Source organism: Lithobates pipiens, unplaced genomic scaffold (genome assembly GCF_037356315.1).
Source record: "Lithobates pipiens isolate NorthernLeopardFrog02 unplaced genomic scaffold, aLitPip1_a1.2 Scaffold_59, whole genome shotgun sequence".
NCBI classification, from domain to species: domain Eukaryota; kingdom Metazoa; phylum Chordata; class Amphibia; order Anura; family Ranidae; genus Lithobates; species Lithobates pipiens.
Genome location: NW_027507880.1, coordinates 2,898,884 through 2,920,594, shown reverse-complemented (window position 1 = coordinate 2,920,594; position 21,711 = coordinate 2,898,884). Strand labels below are relative to the sequence as shown.

General features: G+C 46.4%; 1 protein-coding gene across 1 annotated transcript in view; it reads right to left on the bottom strand.

Moving 5' to 3' along the window:
• LOC143958158 (uncharacterized) overlaps window positions 1-21,711 on the bottom strand; it is a 57,600-nt gene that overhangs the window by 16,555 nt on the left and 19,334 nt on the right. Inside the window, exons 10-12 of the mRNA XM_077467615.1 lie at window positions 2,724-2,831; window positions 1,654-1,827; window positions 1,418-1,540 (exon numbers count right to left, since the gene is read on the bottom strand). Coding sequence (XP_077323741.1) covers window positions 1,418-1,540; window positions 1,654-1,827; window positions 2,724-2,831 — 405 coding nt within the window. The remainder of the gene's footprint in view (window positions 1-1,417; window positions 1,541-1,653; window positions 1,828-2,723; window positions 2,832-21,711) is intronic.

The following is a 21,711-nucleotide window of genomic DNA, read 5'->3' as shown; positions in this document are numbered from 1 at the left end:
GATGCCAGAGAAGCAGCTTCTTAAGTTTCGTTTACACTTGCTTCAAAATGTGCCGTTGGACATGCGTTTTTTTTTTTTTTTAGCACTCTGAATGCCAATTAAAGTCCCTGACACTAAATAAAATGGTAAGCTGACAGTCCTGTTGACACGTTGTTTGCTTTGCTTCACAAATTATACCCCATGTCACTTTGTGCTTCAAAACCTCCCTAGAAGTCTATGGCAATGCTTGCTAACAGCACCTGCAGTTCTTGAGGAGCTTTTATCCAGCATTAGCTTTGCTTTGAAGATAGTGTAGGTATGATATATCCCAGGATGCACTGGGAAACCAACAAGCAAACCAGAAAGATGTCATCAGCAGTCACTTCCACTCATGTGTATATAATCTGGGAGTGTCTGGTGCAGACGTCACATCTGGTGTGGAGCAGCAGGAAGGTGAGTTGGGGTGGAGTGTAGAGGTTGACCGATATGGGTTTTTCTCTGGCCGATGCCGATATTTAGAAATCGCGGCAGCCGATTAATTAAAAAACGTCAAATATCGGCCGATAAATCGGTCAACCTCTAGTGGAGTGGAGCAACTAGGAGACGGCACACGTAGTGTACGATATAGAGAAAGGTGACTGAGGAATGAGGACTGAGGATCAGCAGAGCAGGGGGGGGGGGGGGGGCACAGCAAAAGAAAATAGCAGTTGTCACACAAGATACGCAGAGCGGACGCAATTTAGAAGTAGCTCAGCGGAGACCGGAGGATCAGAAAACCAAAGGATCAGCAGAGCTGAGTTACTACTGAGCGGGGGATCTGCTGAATGAGGGTACTTATTAGCTGGGGATCTGCGGAACAGGGGTTTTAATGAGCTGGAGTTCCACTGGGCCCCTTTAAAACATATAGAAAATTAATAGGCAACACACACAGGGCATTGCAAAGGTGAAAAGCAAATGTAAACGAGCCCTTTGGAAAAGGTAAGAATTTAGGCTGCTTTTCCCTGTTAATATCACTGGGAAAACTGTGCTGAATCTGGCAGGTAGTATAAAAACAAATGCAAATAGACTTAGTGCACTCCTATCACTGATATTAGCCAACATGACATTTAATGAACTGGTGCATATTGTATAAAACCGCTACAATGTGCTAGAGAGATCGGGCAACCAATTGAACACAGGATGCCGACTCACTTTGACCAGAACTAAAAGCCTTAATGATTATGCCCACTATGTGGCAAAATGCATTTGAGGGTCCTCTCTTGTGGGTGGAGAGCAGAGCTGAAACCATCTTACACTACCTGGTTTTGTTTTGGTCACAGTGAGTCGGAGTCCTGTGTGCGATCGGTTGCCATTTTTCTGAAGACTTTTGCACAGTTGAAATACTTTCTAGGCATGCGTTAGCAGTTGAGTGATTATGTTTTCTGTAGGAAACACGCACAGTGCTTAAGCCCATACCCGAGGATTCCTCAGACTCTTGATCCTCTAGGTCCTTGGAGGGTTGGTCTTCATCCATTATGACATCACTGTAGAGGTCTTTGTGTTCTTCTAAATACTCCCACTGCTCAATGTAGAAAAAAAAAGATATATTGATGCCTTGCAGGAAGCTGACACACACACAATGACACAGCTACATCACCTGCTGGATATTATCCCACAATTCCCAGCGAGGCTCACCTCTTCTGTCAGAAGCTCAATGATCTTGTTGGTAACTTCCAGGATCTTCTTGCCATTTCTTCTCTTTGATATGAGGGATCGAGGTGGACACTCTGTGATACTCAATCCTACAGACACAGAGGGATTCTTGCTGTCTGCGCCTTCTTCCCTAAATTTCTTGACAACTGTATAGTCCTATATAATGGAGGAAATCCATCATCATAAAGCATATCTGTTCTGTTTTGTGCCAATAATAAGGTCATCCTCAAAATCCTTCTCACCTCTTTGGTCAGGTCTGTGTTTTGTTTAGGTCTCGTATACACCAGTGTTGCTGTATGAAGGGCGAACCCCATGCAGTCCACTCTTAAAAGAGCATTCGACAGGCAGTAAGGAAGCATTGTGTCGCCCACTCACTGCCTGCTTTAACCCCTTGAACCCTGCACTAACATGCATCGCATGTGGTTGCAGGGCGTTCAGCCTTTGGTACTACCTGCTAAAAGTGACAGCAGGGACCAATTTTGCCATACAACAATGCAAAGCACTGTGCCCGGGGCATGTCCCCCCCCCCCCCCCCTTTGCTGCCTAAGGGGGAGAAAACAGGGGCTTGTTTGCAAGAGTAAATGAGGCCCAAAAGATGAGAAATGTCACGTGACCTCCCAGAATAGTCCGCACCTCCCAGGTCAGGTCTGGTCTGTGTTTTGATATCCTGTGAAACTTCCAGAACCCTCACCTCTCTGGTCAGAGTCTGTTTTATAATTAGCGATAAGTGTGATGTCACGTGACCTCCCATAATCCTCCTCTCCTCTGTCAGGTCTGTTTTAATAAAGATAAAAGCAATGTCATATGACCTGCCCCCTAGAATCCCTTTCACATCTCCTCTAAGGTCTGTGTTTTATTATTACAGATAACAGTGATGTCATGCAATCCTCCCAGAATCCTTCTCACCTTTCTGGTCAGGTCGGTGTTCTATTATTAGAGATAGGAGTGATGTCATGTGACCTCCTAGAATCCTCCTCACCTCTCCGGTCAGGTCTGTGTTTTATTAATAGAAATAAGAATGATGACATGTGACCTCCCAGAATCCTCCTCACCTCTCCGGTCAGCAGGTAGATGATCTCCAGGGTGAGCTTCAATATCCTCTCAGTCACATGACTCTGGTCCTTGTCCATCCTCAGTGCTGAGCCGTTAGTCATGATCTCCTGTAAGATAACATATATAAATATGATAAACTACACCAAGGAGAAGCAATTAGTGGAATGCCAGCTGTTGCAGAACTACAAGTCCCATGAGGCAAAGCAAGTCTCTGACAGCCACAAGCATGACACCCAGAGGCAGAGGCATGATGGGACTTGTAGTTTTGCAACAGCTGGAGGTCCACTAATTGCATATCCCTGAACTACACCAAGCTACAGTTGTAGGGGGAAAAGTGTCATATATGGTCACTGTAAACCTACTTCCCAAAACTGACATCTTATAATAACCAGGAGTACTGCTGCTTTTCTAAAGGATTTTGAGTAGATTCTTGCATTATATATTAATCTCAAGTACAGTGTAACAGTAGTGTCAATGCCATGACCTGCCCAGGGCTGAGCAATGTGTATTGCATGTGCTTCTCCAAGGTAAAACACTTGCATTGTCCTGCTCCATGCAGGAGGTGCAAGCTTGGTCTCACCTGTAGGTGTAAACTAAGCATAACCTCGGTAAAAAATAAATAAAAAAATGTGTAAACGTAACTATTTTCAACCTGCTCCAGAGTGGCCACGTGATCTCCAGTATGAGCCAGCGGCGGCTGCAGGGGAGATGAGAGAGCGCGCAATCTCTAGGAATTCCTGACAGCAGTGATGCCACCAATAGGCTCCCGTGTTCCAGCCATTGTCAGCTCTCCTTCGTCTCCCCTGCTGCCACCACTGGCCGACACATGGGATCACATGACGGGACCAGAGCAGCCTGAATACAGGTAAGTGTATACGTCTTCTTTAAACAGGTTAGCCAGAATAGGTGTTAGGAGGGGGAAGGAGCATTGTTAAGATTGGTAGAATGACTTCTATCCAACCAATCGACTAAAGTGCCCAAATATGGATTGAGATTCATCTGGTCCTTGCTGAACTGGACTTTCGATCCATGTATGGTTGGCTTTAGAGTAAATGTCATTTAGTGTCAGTGTTAAAGTGGTAGTAAAGTCGACGCAGAAAAAAAAAAAAACGTAACCATTTCAAGTTAAAGCAGAACTTCACCCAAAAGGGCAAGTTCCACTTGTTTGCATCCTATACCCACTTCACCCCTCCACTGCCACATTTGGAACTGGTTTTGACAGGTACTCGTACTCCCCACGATCTCCGAGGAAGTTCGCCTTCCCCACAGCAGTCTCCTGGGACACATCACAGGTCCCAGAAGACGGTGGGACCATTCACAATGTGGAGCGCGGCTAGCGCATGCAAAGTAGGAAACCAGCTGTGAAGCCGGAAAGCTTTACTGTTGGTTTCCCTTACCTTAGATGCCGGCACCTACACCCTAACCCGCTTGAAGATTGAGCTTGGGTGAAGACATCGCTGGATCCCTGGACAGGTAAGTGTCCTTATATATAGCATATATTAGTGTGAGTGTTAGGGAAGCCATCCTTTTTGATAATGGCATAGATGATGAGCCAGAGGTAGCTGGAAAGAAATTCAATTTGAGCTCAACCTAAAAGGGAATCTCCGCTTGTTTGCTTCCTGTCAAAACCAGGTATCCGCTCCCACTTCCGGGAAAGATTGCCGCAATTGTTGTGTGGAAATCTACATAACTTTCGGCCCCTCCTCCTCCAGCCCCTTGCTGCCTTCTGGAAGACACACAGGTCCCAGAAGACAGCGGGACCATTCAGAAAGTGTTGCGCATGAGAAGTAGGAAACAGGCCGTGAAGCCGCAATGCTTCACTTCCTATTTCCGTTAGTAAAGATGCTTACACCCGGAACCGATGGATGGATCAGCTTGGGGTTCCGACATTGCAGGCTCCCTGGACAGGTAAGCATCCTTCTAAAAGTCAGCAGCTACAGTATTAGGTTTAAGGAAAAAAAAACAAAAAACTTACATTTAAATGCCCATCAATGCAGCCTTATCAGTGTCCATCTGCAGCCTTGTCCATCATTGCAGAATGATCAGTGTCATTTGCAGCCTTGCCCAGTCTCATTGCAGCCGAGATAAACAGAGCCGGCTGTCCTCTGTACTCGTCTCCTCTCGCAGTCCTGCCCCTTGGCCCGGCTCCTATGATGGACATAGCACAGGTTCAATGGCGGGACAGGGTGTGACTGCGAGAGGAGCCGAGCCTAGCTGAGTACATAGGGCTCGGTCTTTTTCAGCGGTGCTCGCTCCTCTTCCCCTTAGAGACAGAAGGGAGGCGAGACGGCGTGACTGTGAGCACAGCCGGGCCAAGTACACAGTACACTCGGCCCTGTCTTTTTTTGGCGGCGCTCGCTCCTTTTCCCCTTACAAATAGCGGGCACACATGATTTCCCACTGATTTTAAGGGGAAAAATGTGCGTGTTTTACGCCGATAAATACGGTATTTTATTAATTTTTTTCCCCCTGGCTGGAATTCCTCTTTAACTCTCCCATCAACACAGTCAGTGTTGAAGGGGAACTGCCGACAGAATACCGGCTATTGTGTTCTGCCGGCAGAATACAATCATTACTGCTAGCATCTAAAGCTGCCGGAAGTAATCACATGTAAAAAATAGAAAATAAAAAATCGAACAGGCCAGTTGTACTGAAAAAAATAAATAAATAAAAACTTTGTATGTATATGTATATTAGGGCTGAAACAACTAATCGATTAATCGACAACTAATCGATTATGAAATGAATCGATTACTATTTTCATAATCGATTAATCGGCCTGTAACATAATGGGGTTAAAAAAAACTAAAATATAGTACAAAAATATAATCACTACTGTAAATATTACTTTCACTGTTCTACAGCAAAAATTGAACCCCTTCCAGTAGTGATTATCTGCTTTTTTTTGTACTATAAAGGGCTAATTCTAGTCTTTTTAACCCCATTATGTTACTAAACGTCTTAGACCTGGTTCACATCTATATGTTTATTGGTGCTTTTTGCAGAAACGCACTACAGTTCATTTACATGGTTTTCTATGGGACACCTTCATATCTGAAAGGGTCAGGGACTTTTAACGCGAAACGGTGCTTTTTTGGTTCAATGTACTTCAATGGAGAAGCTGCAGAAAAGCATGTAATGCATTTTTGCAGCAATTTGTGTTTTTTAATCTGCCCAAAAAAATGCAAAAAAACGCAATTGCAGTAAAATCACGTGTGCAAAAATCAAAACACACAGCAAAAAGCACTGCAGAAACAGATCAAAAGCAAAAACTGCATAGGTGTGTACTGAGCCTTATGATCAATTTTCAGGTGAGAATATTCAGATGAAAAATCTTTGTACATTTGCTGAATGAAAGAATTTTGTTTGAAATTTTCAGTTCATTTCTGAACAAAAACCACATACATTGTCTGAAAATTCCTTTGACCAATAAGTTTTCTATTATTTTATATATTATTAGTATTTCTATTATTTCCAAATTTTCCCGTTCACTGTGGTTGAAAATGAACGTCAATTTGACCCACTTTTTTTTTTTAAGGTTATTAACCGATTAATCGATTAATCGAAACAATAATCGGCCAACTAATCGATTATGAAAATAATCGTTAGTTGCAGCCCTAATGTATATATATATATATATATATATATATATATACATACACATATACATACATACCATACATACACACACAGTCCTCGTGGAAATGCTGCAAAACCTAAAATGTGTTCACAACTACACAATTAAACAGAATGAAAGTATACAGTGATCTTGCGCAAAACCTTCAGTATCTAAATAATAGTGAACAATATATCAAACATAAATGTGAAGGATTCATTATAGAAAATAAAGTCCATTCATGTGATTCATCCAGTGGTCCAAGTAATGTAAATAGTGAAAAAAAGTTGTCTATTAGTGGTTTTCCAGACAACACAGCCGCTATCACCAACACCTCTGTACTCACAGAACTCTCACCTCATAGGCATACAACATAAGCCTTGGGTGTCAATCCTAAAAAGGGGGGGGGGGAGATCAGCACGCTTTTCATCCACAGCTACAGCTCCCCACAAAGGATTCCTCACATACAGGATATTCCGTTCACCATGCAAAGTAAACAAGCCTCTAATGGTGCATTATCACTTAAAGCCATTTATTAGATTAAAAAAAGATTGCTTACACAGCCAAAATAACGATGCGCCTTAAAAGAAACAAATATCGGCGTTCACGCCGCCTCTCACGTGACTTCCGGCCCACGATATGCTCCGGCCACACCCTACGCGTTACGTCACCTGACTTCCTCAGGGGAAACCGGTTGTACTAAAGCCGATCGATGGACTGAATTCAGAATGTCCAGCCTGCCCATAGATGGATTGAATCTCAGCTGAGATTGGATTAATCTATTAGTGAGTTTACCACTTTCATGACCAGGGCTTTTTTTTTTTTTTTGCTTTCAGCGCTGTCACACTTTGACAATTGTGCGGACACGCTACACTTACCCAAATAAAATTGTTACCATTTATTTTTTTTAAATGAAAAAAGATCAAAATAAAAATCTTAGTTTGTCATTAAATTTTGTAAATAAGTGATTTTTGTTTCTCCTTTACTGATGTGCACTGATGAGGCGGCACTGGTGGGCTGCACTAACGGGCACTGATGAGTCTGCACAAATATGCTGCACTAAAAGGCAGCATTGACTGGCATCACTAATGGGCGCTGACTGGTGTCACTGATGGGCACTGCTGGGGCTGTACTGTAATCAGGGCACTGAGGATCAGGTCTGCCCTGTGAGGAGATCCCGCTTATTGGCACTCAGTGAGCTGACAAATGGCACTTCCTTGTTTACATGTGGCCAGTTGTGATTGGACACAGCCGATCACATGGGTAATGAGCTGCGTCATCTGCTCTTTACTGAGATCGGGGTGGTGCCATGTCCTAGGAACATGGCGTGGCCGCGATCGCTGCATTCCAGTTCTGGGGCGGCGTCATATGACGTCATTCCAGATTGAGAGTGCCACTCCGCCACTGTCATTTTACTATACAGGGGGCGTTGAATGGGATTAATTGGTGATTGTGCGACCATCGATCACTGCACCTAAACAAAGTTTTACAGTGGTGTGAAAAAGTGTTTGCCCCCTTCCTCATTTCCTGTTCCTTTGCATGTTTGTCACACTTAAGTGTTTCGGAACATCAAACCAATTTAAACAATAGTCAAGGACAACACAAGTAAACACAAAATGCAATTTGTAAAATGAAGGTGTTTATTATTAAAGGTGAAAAAAATCCAAACCATCATGGCCCTGTGTGAAAAAGTGATTGCCCCCCTTGTTTAAACATACTATAACTGTGGTTGTCCACACCTGAGTTCAATTTCTCTAGCCACACCCAGGCCTGATTATTGCCACACCTGTTCACAATCAAGGCATCACTTAAATAGGAGCTGCTTGACACCGTAAGGTCCACCAGAAGATCCTTAAAAGCTACACATCATGCCGAGACCCAAAGAAATTCAGGAACAATTGAGAAAGAAAGTAATTGTGATCTATCAGTCTGGAAAGGGTTATAAAGCCATTTCCAAAGCTTTGGGAATCCAGCGAACCACAGTGAGAGCCATTATCCACAAATGGCGAAGACATGGAACAGTGGTGAACCTTCCCAGGAGTGGCCGGCCGCCCAAAATTACCCCAAGAGCGCAGCGATGACTCATCCAAGAGGTCACAAAAGACCCCACAACAACGTCCAAGGAACTGCAGGCCTCACTTGCCTCAGTTAAGGTCAGCGTTCATGCCTCCACCATCAGGAAAAGACTGGGCAAAAATGGCCTGCATGGCAGAGTTCCAAGGAGAAAACCACTGCTGAGCAAAAAGAACATCAAAGCTCGTCTCAATTTCTCCACAACACATCTTGATGATCCCCAAGACTTTTGGGACAACATTCTGTGGACCGATGAGACAAAAGTGGAACTCTTTGGAAGGTGTGTGTCCAAGTATATCTGGCGTAGAAGGAACACTGCATTTCATAAAAAGAACATTATACCAACAGTAAAATATGGTGGTGGTAGTGTGATGGTCTGGGGCTGTTTTGCTGCTTCAGGACCTGGAAAACTTGCCGTGATAAAAGGAACTATGAATTCTGCTGTCTACCAAGAGATCCTGAAGGAGAATGTCCGACCATCTGTTCGTGTACTCAAGCTGAAACGAACTTGGGTTCTGCAGCAGGACAATGATCCTAAACACACCAGCAAGTCCACCACCGAATGGCTGAAGAAAAACAAAATGAAGACTTTGGAGTGGCCTAGCCAAAGTCCTGACCTGAATCCTATTGAGATGTTGTGGTATGACCTTAAAAAGGCCGTTAATGCTCGAAAACCCTCTAATGTAACTGAATTAGGACAATTCTGCAAAGATGAGTGGGCCAAAATTCCTCCAGGACGCTGTAAAAGCCTCATTGCACGTTATTGCAAACGCTTGGTTGCAGTTGATGCTGCTAAGGGTGGCCCAACCAGTTATTAGGTTTAGGGGGCAATCACTTTTTCACACAGGGCCATGATGGTTTGGATTTTTTTCACCTTTAATAATAAACACCTTCATTTACAAATTGCATTTTGTGTTTACTTGTGTTGTCCTTGACTATTGTTTAAATTGGTTTGATGTTCCGAAACACTTAAGTGTGACAAACATGCAAAGGAACAGGAAATGAGGAAGGGGGCAAACACTTTTTCACACCACTGTATATAAACCTTTTCACACAAATAGCTTTCTTTTGGTAATATTTGATCAGCACTGGGCTTTGTATTTTTTGCAATATAAACAAAATAAGGCAGAACATTTTTAAATGTTTTACTTTCTGCCCTAAAACATAACCACCAAAAAAAAAAAAATGTCTTCATAAATTTTGGCCAAAATGTATTCTGCTATATGTTTTTGATAAAAATCCCAATAAGTATTTATTGATTGCTGTGTGAAAGTTATTAGTGCCTATGTACTATGGTAGATGTCAGCAGTCTCTAAAGTGCTTTGTCTTTGTCCATCTGGCCCTTGGGGCACTATTCCATCCTCTGACACCAACAATGGGGCATAATTCCTTCCACTGACACCGATGGGGCACAATTTTTTTCATTTACACCAACAATGGGGCACAATTATTTTCACTGACAACAACAATGGGGCACAATTCTTTCATTGACAACAAATTATTTTCAATGACACCAACAATGGGGCACAATTCTTTCCATTGACATCAACAATGGGGCACAATTCTTTTCATTGACAACAATAGGGCACAAATCGTTTCATTGACAACAATGGGGCACAATTCTTTTCAGTGACACCAACAATGGGGCACAATCCTTTCCATTGACAACAAAAATGGGGCACAATCCTTTCCATTGACACCAACTATGGGGCATAATGCTTTCCATTGACACCAACAATGGGGCACTAGTCCTCCTACTGAAACCAAGATGGGGCATTGTTTACTACCACTCAACGCTAGGACATTTTCTACTCCCTCTGGCCCTAGTCTAGCCCCCTAAAGTCTGAAGGGCAGTAAACCGGCCCTTTTATTTAAAAACTTTGGAGACTTCTGGTATATATACTGGAATTTTCATTTATTTTATACTACAAATGACGGCAATCAGGGACTTATAACAGGACTGCAATACTGCAGCGGCCAATCTGACACTAACTGCCACTGATATCACCAGCGACACTAATTCAGTGATAATACTTCACAGTCACTGTACTAATAACACTGGCTGATCAGGAATCAGCGCTCTCTCTGTACTCCCTGTCAGTCCACTCCCCCCACAGTTGAACACCTCACAGGGTACACTTAACCCCTTGATCGCCCCCTAGTGCTAACCCCTTCTCTGCCAGTGACATTTATACACTAATCAGTGGATATTTTTAGCTCTGATGTCACTGGTCCCAAAAAAAGTGTCAAAAGTGTCTGAACTGTCTGCCGCAGTCCCACTACAAATCACTGATCACCACCATTACTAGTAAAAAAAAAAAGCCATAAAACCCGTAGTTTGTAGACGCTATAACTTTTGCATAAACCAGTCAATATAAGCTTATTGCGATTTTTTTTTTGGCCGTGTTTTATAGCAAAAAGTAATAAAATATATATATTTTTTAATAGCGCAAAGAATAAAAAACGCAGAGGTGATGAAAGTTCTATTTGTGGGGGGGGGGACATCAATTTTATTTGGATACAGCAGCGCACGACCGCGCAGTTCAGTTAAAATAACGCAGTGCCGTATCGCAAAAAGATGTCCCAGTCATTAAGGGGGTAAATCTTTCCGGGGCTGAAGTGGTTAAAAAAAACTGTAATAAACTATTAAATTGGAGGTATTAGAATTTCCTTTTTCAAATGTGCCTGTTAGTAAACGTTACGAATACGAATGCATCCAAACTTACAAATTATTTGACATCGCGAACACCGCATCTAAACAAATGGAACGGAACGAATACGAACGCATTCCTGAAGATACGAATGATCTGAACTAACGAATGCTGATCATGGCGAACGATCGGATAAACGAGGAAAAAGAAACAAAAATAAATAAAATAATTTTTGGTTGCGTGTCTCGATGATCTGTACAGGAAATATGCGAACATGGGTCAAAGTTGCAAGGTACGGTTTGTTATGACGCTGGTTAAGAAGGGGTTAAGGGTATCCTCCCCTAAGGGGGGGGGGAATAATTGGGCAAATCAGTGCCAGGGGGAACCAATAAAGGCAGAGCCATTGTGTGAGGGGGGAACCCATTTCCCAGCACACCCTCACTATGGTGGTGGTGGAGGGGTTAACAAACAGGCACATTGCAGTCCTTGGGGGGGAAATGATAGAGGAACCCAATGAAGGTTGCCCCACTACCTGGTGGAGCAGCTAAGGAACCATATTCTCCACCCTCAACCAGCAGCAGCCGCCATGTAGGAACCTTATTCAGGGTGGAACAACACCAGGAGGAACCAATATGCAAAGGCACCCTCCACCCACCGCACAATGTCTCACTCGGGGAGCGATATTCAGGGCGCACAACACCCCAGCGCCGTCCCAGAGCTAGGTGTCCACCCTCCCCATCCTCCCGCGGGAGATGCACATTACTCACATGAAGCTCGGGATGCCCGTAGAACGTCTAGTCCTCCCGACGTCACAATGCCCGCTGTGTGACGTCACCGGCCGGAAATGGCGGCCCTGCTGCATCCTGGGACTTGTAGTCTAGAGCCGAATCTCTTCACAGCTCAGGGTGGAGGGTGTGAGGAGAGCCCAGAGGGTGGAGGGGGCACAAAGTGCTGTGAGGAGAGCCCAGAGAGTGGAGGGGGCACAGAGTGCTGTGAGGAGAGCCCAGAGAGTGGAGGGGGCACAGAGTGCTGTGAGGAGAGCCCAAAGAGTGGAGGGGGCACAGAGTGCTGTGAGGAGAGCGCGGAGGGGGCACAGAGTGCTGTGAGGAGAGTCCAGAGGGTGGAGGGGGCATAGAGTGCTGTGAGGAGAGCCAAGAGGGTGGAGGGGGCACAGAGTGCTGTAAGGAGAGCGTGGAGGGGGCACAGAGTGCTGTGAGGACAGCCCAGAGGGGGCACAGAGTGCTGTGAGGAGGGCATTATCACACAGCCTGGGTTACATATGTGGAGAACTAAGCAGTCCCTTCCACAGGCAGCTTATATAAGCTCACTATTCCGAGGACTCGCACCCCTTTCACACTGGGGCCACGTTCGTGCTAAAGCTCTGCTTGTTTTAAAGGCGCTTTAGCGCTGCTTTTCGGCTGCGCTTTTAACCCTAAAAGAAGGTGTAGCGCTGGCTCCTGATGAGCATGCGCTATATGTTTGTAGCGGCGGCTCCCGAAGAGCACGCGCTATGCGTTTTTAAAAGTTAAAGTCATGCCTGAACTGTAGTTTGGTTTGGGTACAATTGTTCTAAATTTGGACCTCAGCATCAGTCTGACTGGACTATGGGATGTTCAGCCTGGCCACGGGGGCACTGTCTCTTCTGGCAGGCATGGAACCACAGTCTAGTTGGGAGCTTAAAAAGGAAGTAAACCCTGATGAGTTTACTTTCTCTTTCATTCCCTGCAAAGGTAAAGCATAATGGACTACTATGCATCGCATAGTAGTCCATTATGTGTCACTTATCTGACACAGGAGCCAGCGAAGTAACCGCTGTCCCCTGTAGTCCGGCGCATCCATCTTCTCGGTGGGTCTCGCTGCTCCACCGCTGTCATTCGGCGAAGCCGCGATGACGTCACTCCCGTGCATGCGCACGGGAGCCGCCACTCGTGGCATATCGCCGATGACCGTGGCGCACTCTATATAGCTAGCTATATTGCTCTTCTGTAATAGAGCTTGCAGTCAGTTGTAGGAGATTGTGCGTGTTGTCTGCGCGCCCTGACCGCACTATACACCATTATATCCACCTATATAGCTAGCTATATTGCTCTTCTGTAATAGAGCTTTCAGTCAGCTGTAGGAGATTGTGGGTGTTGTCTGTGTGCCCTGACCGCAGTATACACCATTATCCACCTATATAGCTCTTCTCTAATTGAGCCATCTGCAGGAGTTAGTTGGTGTTGTGTGCCTCCAGCACAGCACAGTATACACCAATATCTACCCTTTAATTCCTGTTCTATAATAAAGGCATCTGCAGGAGTTAGTGGGTGTTGTGTGCCTCCATCACAATATACACTACCCAATTGCTGGTTTTCCCATCTCCCTTCAGGCCATTACCATGTCTGGAAGGCCAACAAGGAGAGGCAGACAGGCACGAGCCGATAAAAGAGGGCAAGCAGGCTCTGTGTCTAGAGACAACAGTGCTGGTCGTGGACGCGGTGCATCATCATCAGCATGTGGCCATGGAACACGCTTGTCCTTCTTTTTGGCAGCTGGACATGTTGAGCCGCATCATGCTGAAGACTTGGTAGAGTGGATGACCAAGCCCTCTTCATCCTCCTCATCCTCTCTCACCCAGGCTCAGGGTACTGGCAAAGCAGCTGCCAACGCATCGTCTTCCCTTGTCTCAATGTCATCATCAGTGACTCCTTCCCTAGACCCACTACGTCCTCCTTAGAAGTCCCCTAAACTCTTTGAGCACAGTGTTGGGTACATGCTCCAGGAGGATGCCCAGTGTTTTGTAGGCTCTGATGATGATACTCAGCTAGAGGAAGGCAGTAGCGTGAGCGCAGAGAGAGGAGATGCTCAAGAAGGACAGCAATCTGGCAGTCATGTTCCACAAGCTGCAGCATACTGCCAGGTTTGCTCCAGCGATGAAGAGGGAGGGGATGAGGAGGGCACTGACTCCACGTGGGTGCCTGGTAGGAGAGAGGAGGGGGAGGCACATCTCCAACGAGGCAGGATGCCCTTCGGGGGCCAGCTTAGGGGCAGCACAGCGACTGAATCACACTGCAGAGCTCCGCCTGTGCAGGGCGCTGCCTCTGTGCGTTATTCTAAAAGTTCTTTGGTGTGGGCTTTTTTTGAGACGAGTGCATCAGATCGCACCGCTGCTATTTGCAACATATGTCTCAAGCGTATCTCGCGTGGCCAAAACAGCAGCCGCTTGGGCACCACATGCTTGACCAGACATATGTTGACCTGCCATGCAGCTCGTTAGCAAGTGTACCTCAAAGACCCACACCAAAGAACAAAGCGGACCTCTCCCTGCTCCTCATCAGCTGGGATCTCCAACCCCACTCTGAGAGGAATGAAGGTGCAGAATTAGGTGTGTCACAGTCACTGCTTCTGGGCACTCTGCTAGCAATACACCCACGTCTGATTATAGCAGGCAAATTTCCCTGCCCCAGCTGCTGGACTGTCAAAAGAAGTTCACTCCCAGCCATCCACATGCCCAGCAGTTGAATGCTAGCTTGGCTAAATTGCTAGCACTTCAACTGCTGCCTTTTCAGTTGGTAGACTTGGCCCCCTTCCGTGAGTTTCTACAATGTGCGGTTCCTCAGTGGCAGGTCCCCAAATGCCACGGAAGGCGATTCCGGCTCTCTACCGGCATGTGGAAGGCAATGTCCTTGCCTCGCTGGACAGGGCGATCAGTGGTAAGGTGCATATTACCGCTGACTCATGGTCCAGCAGGCATGGACAGGGACGTTACCTGTCTTTCACAGCCCATTGGGTCACTCATCTGGCAGCTGGGAAGGATGCAGGACAAGGTGCAGTAGTGTTGGAGGTTGTTCCGCCACCACGCCTCCAAAATGCTACTACTGGTTGTGACACACCTCTCTCCTCCACCCCCTCCTCTTCTTCCTCCATGGCCTCTTCCAGTGCTCTGTCCTCAGAACCAGCAGTGCTCCATAGGCGTTCAAGGGGCTACGCAAGTACGCAGGCAAAACAATGCCATGCCATGCTTGCACTGGTTTGTTTGGGGGACAGGAGCCACACTGCGGCAGATATTTTGTCAGCTCTGCAGGGGCAGGCCGAGAGGTGGTTGACGCCACACCAGCTTAAGCCAGGAATGGTGGTTTGCGACAATGGCACCAACCTCCTCTCCACCCTCCGACAGGGACAACTGACCCATGTGCCCTGTGTGGCTCACGTCCTTAACCTGGTGGTGCAGCGGTTCTTGGGCAGGTACCCGGGCTTACAGGATGTCCTGAAGCAGGCCACGAAAGTCTGTGTGCATTTCAGCCAATCATTTAATGCCTGTGCTCGGCTGGCTGAGCTCCAAAAGGAGTTGAACCTGCCCAAGAACCGCCTTATATATGACATGCCCACCAGGTGGAACTCAACGTTGGCCATGCTGCAACGGCTGCACACGCAGCAGAGGGCCATCAATGAGTACCTATGTGACTACGGCACCAGGACAGGGTCAGGGGAGCTCAGTTTTTTCTCACCACGCCATTGGGGCATGATCAGGGATGCATGCACAGTCCTGTCACCGTTTGAGGAGGCCACAAGGATGGTGAGCAGTGACAGTGCATGCATCAGTGACACTATACCTCTTGTCCACCTGTTGGAGCATACACTGTGTGGAATAATGGACAGGGCACTTGAGGCAGAACAGAGGCAGGAAGAGGAGGACTTCCTTGCCTCTCAAGGCTCCCTTTATCCAGACAGTGTTCCTGCTGTCCCACTCATCATACAGGAAGAGGAGGAGGAGGATGATTGTGGAGGCTGGCACTCAGCATCAGCAGCAGTCTTGTAGGGATGATTTACAGTCCCAAGAAACCAGTTGACTTGTACGTGGCTGGGAGGAGGTAGCTGGGGATCATGTTGTCCTTGTTGTCCCATGTTGTGACCCAGAGGACTCCGGACCGAATGCCTCAGCTAACCTACGCTGCATGGCCTCCCTGATCCTGCAAAGCCTGCGGAAGGATCCTCGTATTCTTCGGATCAAGGAGAGGGACCATTACTGTCTGGCCACTCTCCTTGATCCATGGTACAAGGGTAAGGTTGCCGACCTTATCTTGCCATCGCAGAGGGAGCAGAGGATGAGACATCTCCGGGAGGCCTTGCAGAAAGGTCTCTGCAATGCGTTCCCAGAGACTGGGAGGTTACAAACTCCTGGTCCTGGACAACGTGTTGCTGAGGCATCGGTCAGAAGGAGCGGTGGAGAAGGAGAAGGACCGATGCGTTCAGACAATTTTTTAGTCCGCAGTCCCAAGGAACGCATCTTCAGTGCTGCTGGTGGCTTTGTTACTGATCACAGGGTGCGCCTGTCCACCGACTCGGTTGATCGACTGACCTTCATAAAGATGAATCAGTCTTGGATCACGCACAGCTACCAAGCACCTGAAGCTGATGTAACCGAATAATTTTTTTTGAAATATCATATCACCTTCAAGACTGCTGATGCTGAGTGACTGTCCTGTTATGTTGATTGTCTATCCTCTTCCTCCTCCGCTGATATGTGGGAAGAACATTTTTGGTTTTGGGTGATGCCACCAGCCCAATTTTTCAGCCCCTGTTTAACAGGGGCGTTTAATTACAATTTTTAATGCAATGCTTTGCAGCAGGGCTCATTCCTGTACTACAACTAGAGTATATGGGAGAGGTTGCAGTGTCGTGGCACCAGTGCCACCAGCCCAATTTTTCAGCCCGTTTAACAGGGGCATGTAATTACAATTCTTGATATAATATTTCACAGCAGGGCCCGTTCCTGTGCCCACTGAGAGTAACTGTGAGGACTTATAGTGTTGTGGCACCAGCACCACAACCACCAAAGGCCCAATTTTTCTACCACTGTTCAACAATGGCATGTAATTACAATGCTTGATATAATTGTTCACAGCAGGGCACTCCAGCGCCCACCAAGAGTAATTTCGAGGGCTTATAATGTTGTGGCAACACCAACACCTTGTTCCGCCATTTCTGCAGAGCATATAGGGCAGGCCCCTACTTTCAAACATTCAACTTACAAACGTCTCCTACTTACAAACGGAAGGAGACAACAGGAAGTGAGATGAAAAAAGATGGACGGCAAAACAAATTATACAGAGGTGATAACCCTTCCCTATGTTTCCAAAAAGATTTTTTGACTGGAGCTACACTTTAAAAATGTACCAGTTCAAAATTACAAACAGATTCTACTTAACACAACAAACCTACACAGTCCCTATCTTGTTTGCACCGCCTGTATACTGCTGTTCTGAGTATATAGGGCCTGGGGGCCCCACGTCTTTCCTTTTTTTAATATAGGTACGGGGTTCCCCTTAATATCCGTACAAGACCCAAAGGGGCTGGTAATGGGCAGGGGGGGCTACCCATGCCATTTTTCTCAATGATTTTCATCCATATTGTCGGAACCAGATATTACATTAAAAACGCAAGCAGTTTTAAATTACTTTTTTTCTGTTAAATGTCATTTTGTGTAGGGACTGTTCTAAACACGGGAAACACGTGGAACTTCACAGGCATACTATAGACACCCCCCAGGCACGATATTTAAAGGAATATTTCACTTTTTTTTTCACTTTAATCATCATTAAAATCAGTGCTCCCGCCAAAACGGCCATTTTTAAAAACATTTTAGGCATTGACCCATGTGCCCTGGGGCAAGAGCCAGGTCCCCAAACCCTTTTAAGGACAGTATCTTGCATATTAGTCATTAAAATTAGCACTTTTTATTTCGAACGTTCGAGTCCCATAGACTTCAATGGGGTTCTAAAGTTCGTACAAATTTGCGGTCCGTTCGAAAGTTCTGATGCGAACCGAACCGGGGGGTGTTTGGCTCATCCCTATTCCTGAGTAAGCACCTTGTTGGCTGCTCGGCCTTGTGAGAGAAGGACTGTCAAACTTGAGTGAACATCCAGTTGCGAATGGCTATTCTCTGGCTGCAGTCAAAGTAAGCAAGTTCTTCAATACATGACTTTGACACTAAGATTACCTGAATTTCCTTTCCAACCCTCTGATCCCATTTTAAGAGACTGTTTATTGTCTACGTTCTGCAAATAAAATCCCTTTAAGTGGATCTGTTGTCAGTCTCTCAAGTTACTGGGCCATCTACCATGGGACAGCCCTAGACGTGAAGTGAGGAGAAAATAAGGTAATGGTAAGCCCAAATCTAACCAGCAGCTCCTTCGGGGGTAGTGCTACATGTTTTTAAAAGTTAATTCTCCTGAAACCACAGTTGGGTTTTGGGGCTAATTTTACTAAATTTATGTTTTCAGTACCAGTCCAGCTGGATTGCACTGGGTTTTCCTTGACTGCAGGTGTCGCTGTCACCGTCGGCAAGTGTGAAAACGCAGTCTAGCTGGGTGTATTGAATGCCATGTTTCTTTCGGAACCAGCCCAGTGGGAGTGTTCTCCTGCTGTGCATGCTGGGAGATGGTATTTAAAGTACTGACATCACGTGGTCCAGGCGTTCCGGTCCAGAGAATTTTTTCTGTCTGTTTGGTTCTGGTCCTCCTGACCAGCCCCCATGGCCCTCCTTGCCTGGGGTGCAGAACTGTGCATTTTCCAAGTCTCGGGGCTGGCTAGCCCGAGGCGACGCAACTGCAGGGACAGGCCTGAATGGATATCGGGGTCCTATTGATTCAAAGGTGATCCAGTGCTGTCTCATCTAAGGGAGACGCCCAGCAACTGTAAAAACCCCAGGGGGGGGGGACTCTTCAGGAGAAGGCCATGTGCAAGGCTGGCTTCTCAGTTGAAGGACACTTCGTGGATCTACACTCATACAGTATAGCTGGATCGGCTGAGAGACTCTAGTACCATATGATAGCTCTTTAAATTTGTCTGTGTCCCTCAGTTACACTCAAGTCTGTTTCAGAGACTTTGCTCAAGTATTCTACATTCAAGTCTGTGGCAGAGACTTTACTTAACACCTCACCGGCTGCTAGGCCTAGTGAGAGGAGGTCTATCCGGGGGTTGTAAAATCCAGCTGTGAAGCAGTTGTTCTCTGGATTTTTCTTATAATAGACTTTACATTTTTGCAGTCCAAAGTACCTGAACTTTATCCTAACCCTCTACCCTAAGCTGAGAGACTCTGTCTATACTTCAAATAAATAACCAAAAAGAAGATTCAGTGTCAGTCTCCACAATTCTTTGGGCCATTTACCACAGGAAACCCTAGACGGAAAGCAGTCAAGAAGGTAACGGTCCAATAAAACCAGCAGCTCCAGGGGCTTAAAAGCACCCATGTTGCAGCTCTTTGGAAGCGCTGCCCATTAACCACTTCCATACCGGGCCTATTCTGGCACTTCTCTCCTACATGTAAAAATCACTTTGTTGCTAGAAAATTACTCAGAACCCCCAAACATTATATATATATATATATATATATATATATATATATATATATATATATCACTGACCTCCGAAGGAGCTGCTGGTCTTGTTTGGGCTTACCGTTACCTCATCTGCTCGCCTCTTCGTCTAGGGGTCCCGTGGGAAAGTAGCCCAAATGATGATGAATCCGACACTTAGTCCTTTTTTTTAAGATTTATTTAGGGATGACACACAAAAACAGAAAAGGTCCTTCAATAGAGGGTCATAGGATAAAGGGGAGTTCAGGCACCTAGTAATTGCAGGTTAGAGGTGTTAGATCCAGAGGACAAACAGCTCCACAGAGTGGATCCAGCAATCACCAGATAGGCCCCTCGCACTTGACCTAGCAGCCGATGAGATGCTCAACAAAGTCTCTGCCACAGACTTGTCAATTGAACTTAGAAATATTGAGAGTTTTAGAAAACTACCATACAGTACCAGATTCTTTCATCCGACCTGGCGATACTGTATGGGGATTGATCCGGGTTGCATCCTTCAACGAGTTTCCAGGCTCCTCCAGAGACACCAGCCTTGCGTTTGGTCCTCCACTGGAAAAGTCCTCCCCTAGATCCTCCAGTTTTCTTGGCTTCTCCCCTTAGGCAAGGCAGCACAGGACCATCCCTGGATCAGTAGGCCCCCAGACATTTCTGGGCCTACACTCTCAGTTGCAATGCCTCGGGCCAGCCGGCCCCGAGGCGCAAACCATGCGACACAGACCCCAGGCCAGGAGGGCCATGAGGTCAGGATAGCGGACCCCGGAAAGAGACTAACAAAAATGGTGTCGGTACCTTAAATACCCTCTCCCAGAATGCACAGCAGGGAAACCACTCCCACTGAGCTATATCCGAGCAAGAGGTGGCATCCAATGCATCCAGCCTGCTGCATTTCCACACTTACCGGCGGTGACAGCGACACCTACGGTCAAGTGGGAACCAGTGCAACCCAGCTGGACTGGTACAGAAACCAGAACTTTTAGAGAGAATTAGTCTGAGCCAAACTACAGCTTCAGACACCTAAATTTGAAAAAATAATAGCGTCTGCCCATCAGGAGCAGGGTGTTACACATATATATTTTTTTTAGCAGACACCCTAGGGAATAAAATGGCGGTCATTGCAACTTTTTATCTTGCACGGTATTTGCGCAACAATTTTTCAAACACGTTTTTTTTTTATTTAAAAGATAACAAAACAGTGAAGTTAGCCCAATTTTTTTGTATAATGTGAAAGATGATGTTCCGCCGAGTAAATAGATGCCTAACATGTCACGCTTTACAATTGCACACACTCATGGAATGACGCCAAACTTCAGTACTTAAAGTGGAGGGCCACACTAAAATAAAAAATAGCATTAATATTCTTAAAAAAAAATTTGGATTTTTTTTTTTAACTTACCAGATACCCCTGTTGCTAGGCAGTCTTCCTAATCTGCCTCTTCCTACTCCGCAGCGTTTCCTCCTCTTCGGGGAGCGGCCCCGTTGCCTTCTGTGTGTCCAAACGGGCCATTCACAAAGCGCCACGCAACTTGTGCATGCGCACTAGGAAACGGGCAGTGACGCTGCAAGGCTCCCCTGTCTGTTTCCCTTTGTTAAGATGGCGGCGCCGGCAGCCGATCTGATGGACGAATCGGCCTCGGGGGGGGGCGACAGAGTGTTTCCTTACATCTCAGGTGTCACTGTCCCCAGCCAGTAGAGTGCTTCCTTACATCTCAGATGTCCCCAGGGGAGTGCTTCCTTACAGCTCAGGTGTCCCTACTGGAGTGCCTCCTTACAGCTCAGGTGTCCCCAGCGGAGTGCTTTCTTACATCTCAGGTGTCACTGTCTCCAGCCAGCGGAGTGATTCCTTACATCTCAGGTGTCCCCAGTGGAGTGCTTCCTTATAGCTCAGGTGTCCCCAGCAGAGTGCCTATTTACATCTCAGGTGTCCCAAGTGGAGTGCTTCCTTACATCTCAGGTGTCCCCAGCGGAGTGCTTCCTTACATCTCAGGTGTCACTTTCCCCAGCCAGCGTAGTGCTTTCTTACATCTCAGGTGTCCCCAGCGGAGTGCCTTCTTACAGCTCAGGTGTACCCAGAGGAGTGCCTCCTTACAGCTCAGGTGTACCTAGCGGAGTGTCTCTTTACATCTCATGTGTTCCCAGCAAAGTGCCTCTTTACATCTCAGGTGTCTCCAACGGAGTGCTTCCTTACATCTCAGGTGTCCCCAGCAGGGTGCTTACTTTCATCTCAGGTGTCACTGTCCCCAGCCAGCAGAGTGCTTCCTTACATCTCAGGAGACATTATCTCTGACGGCCA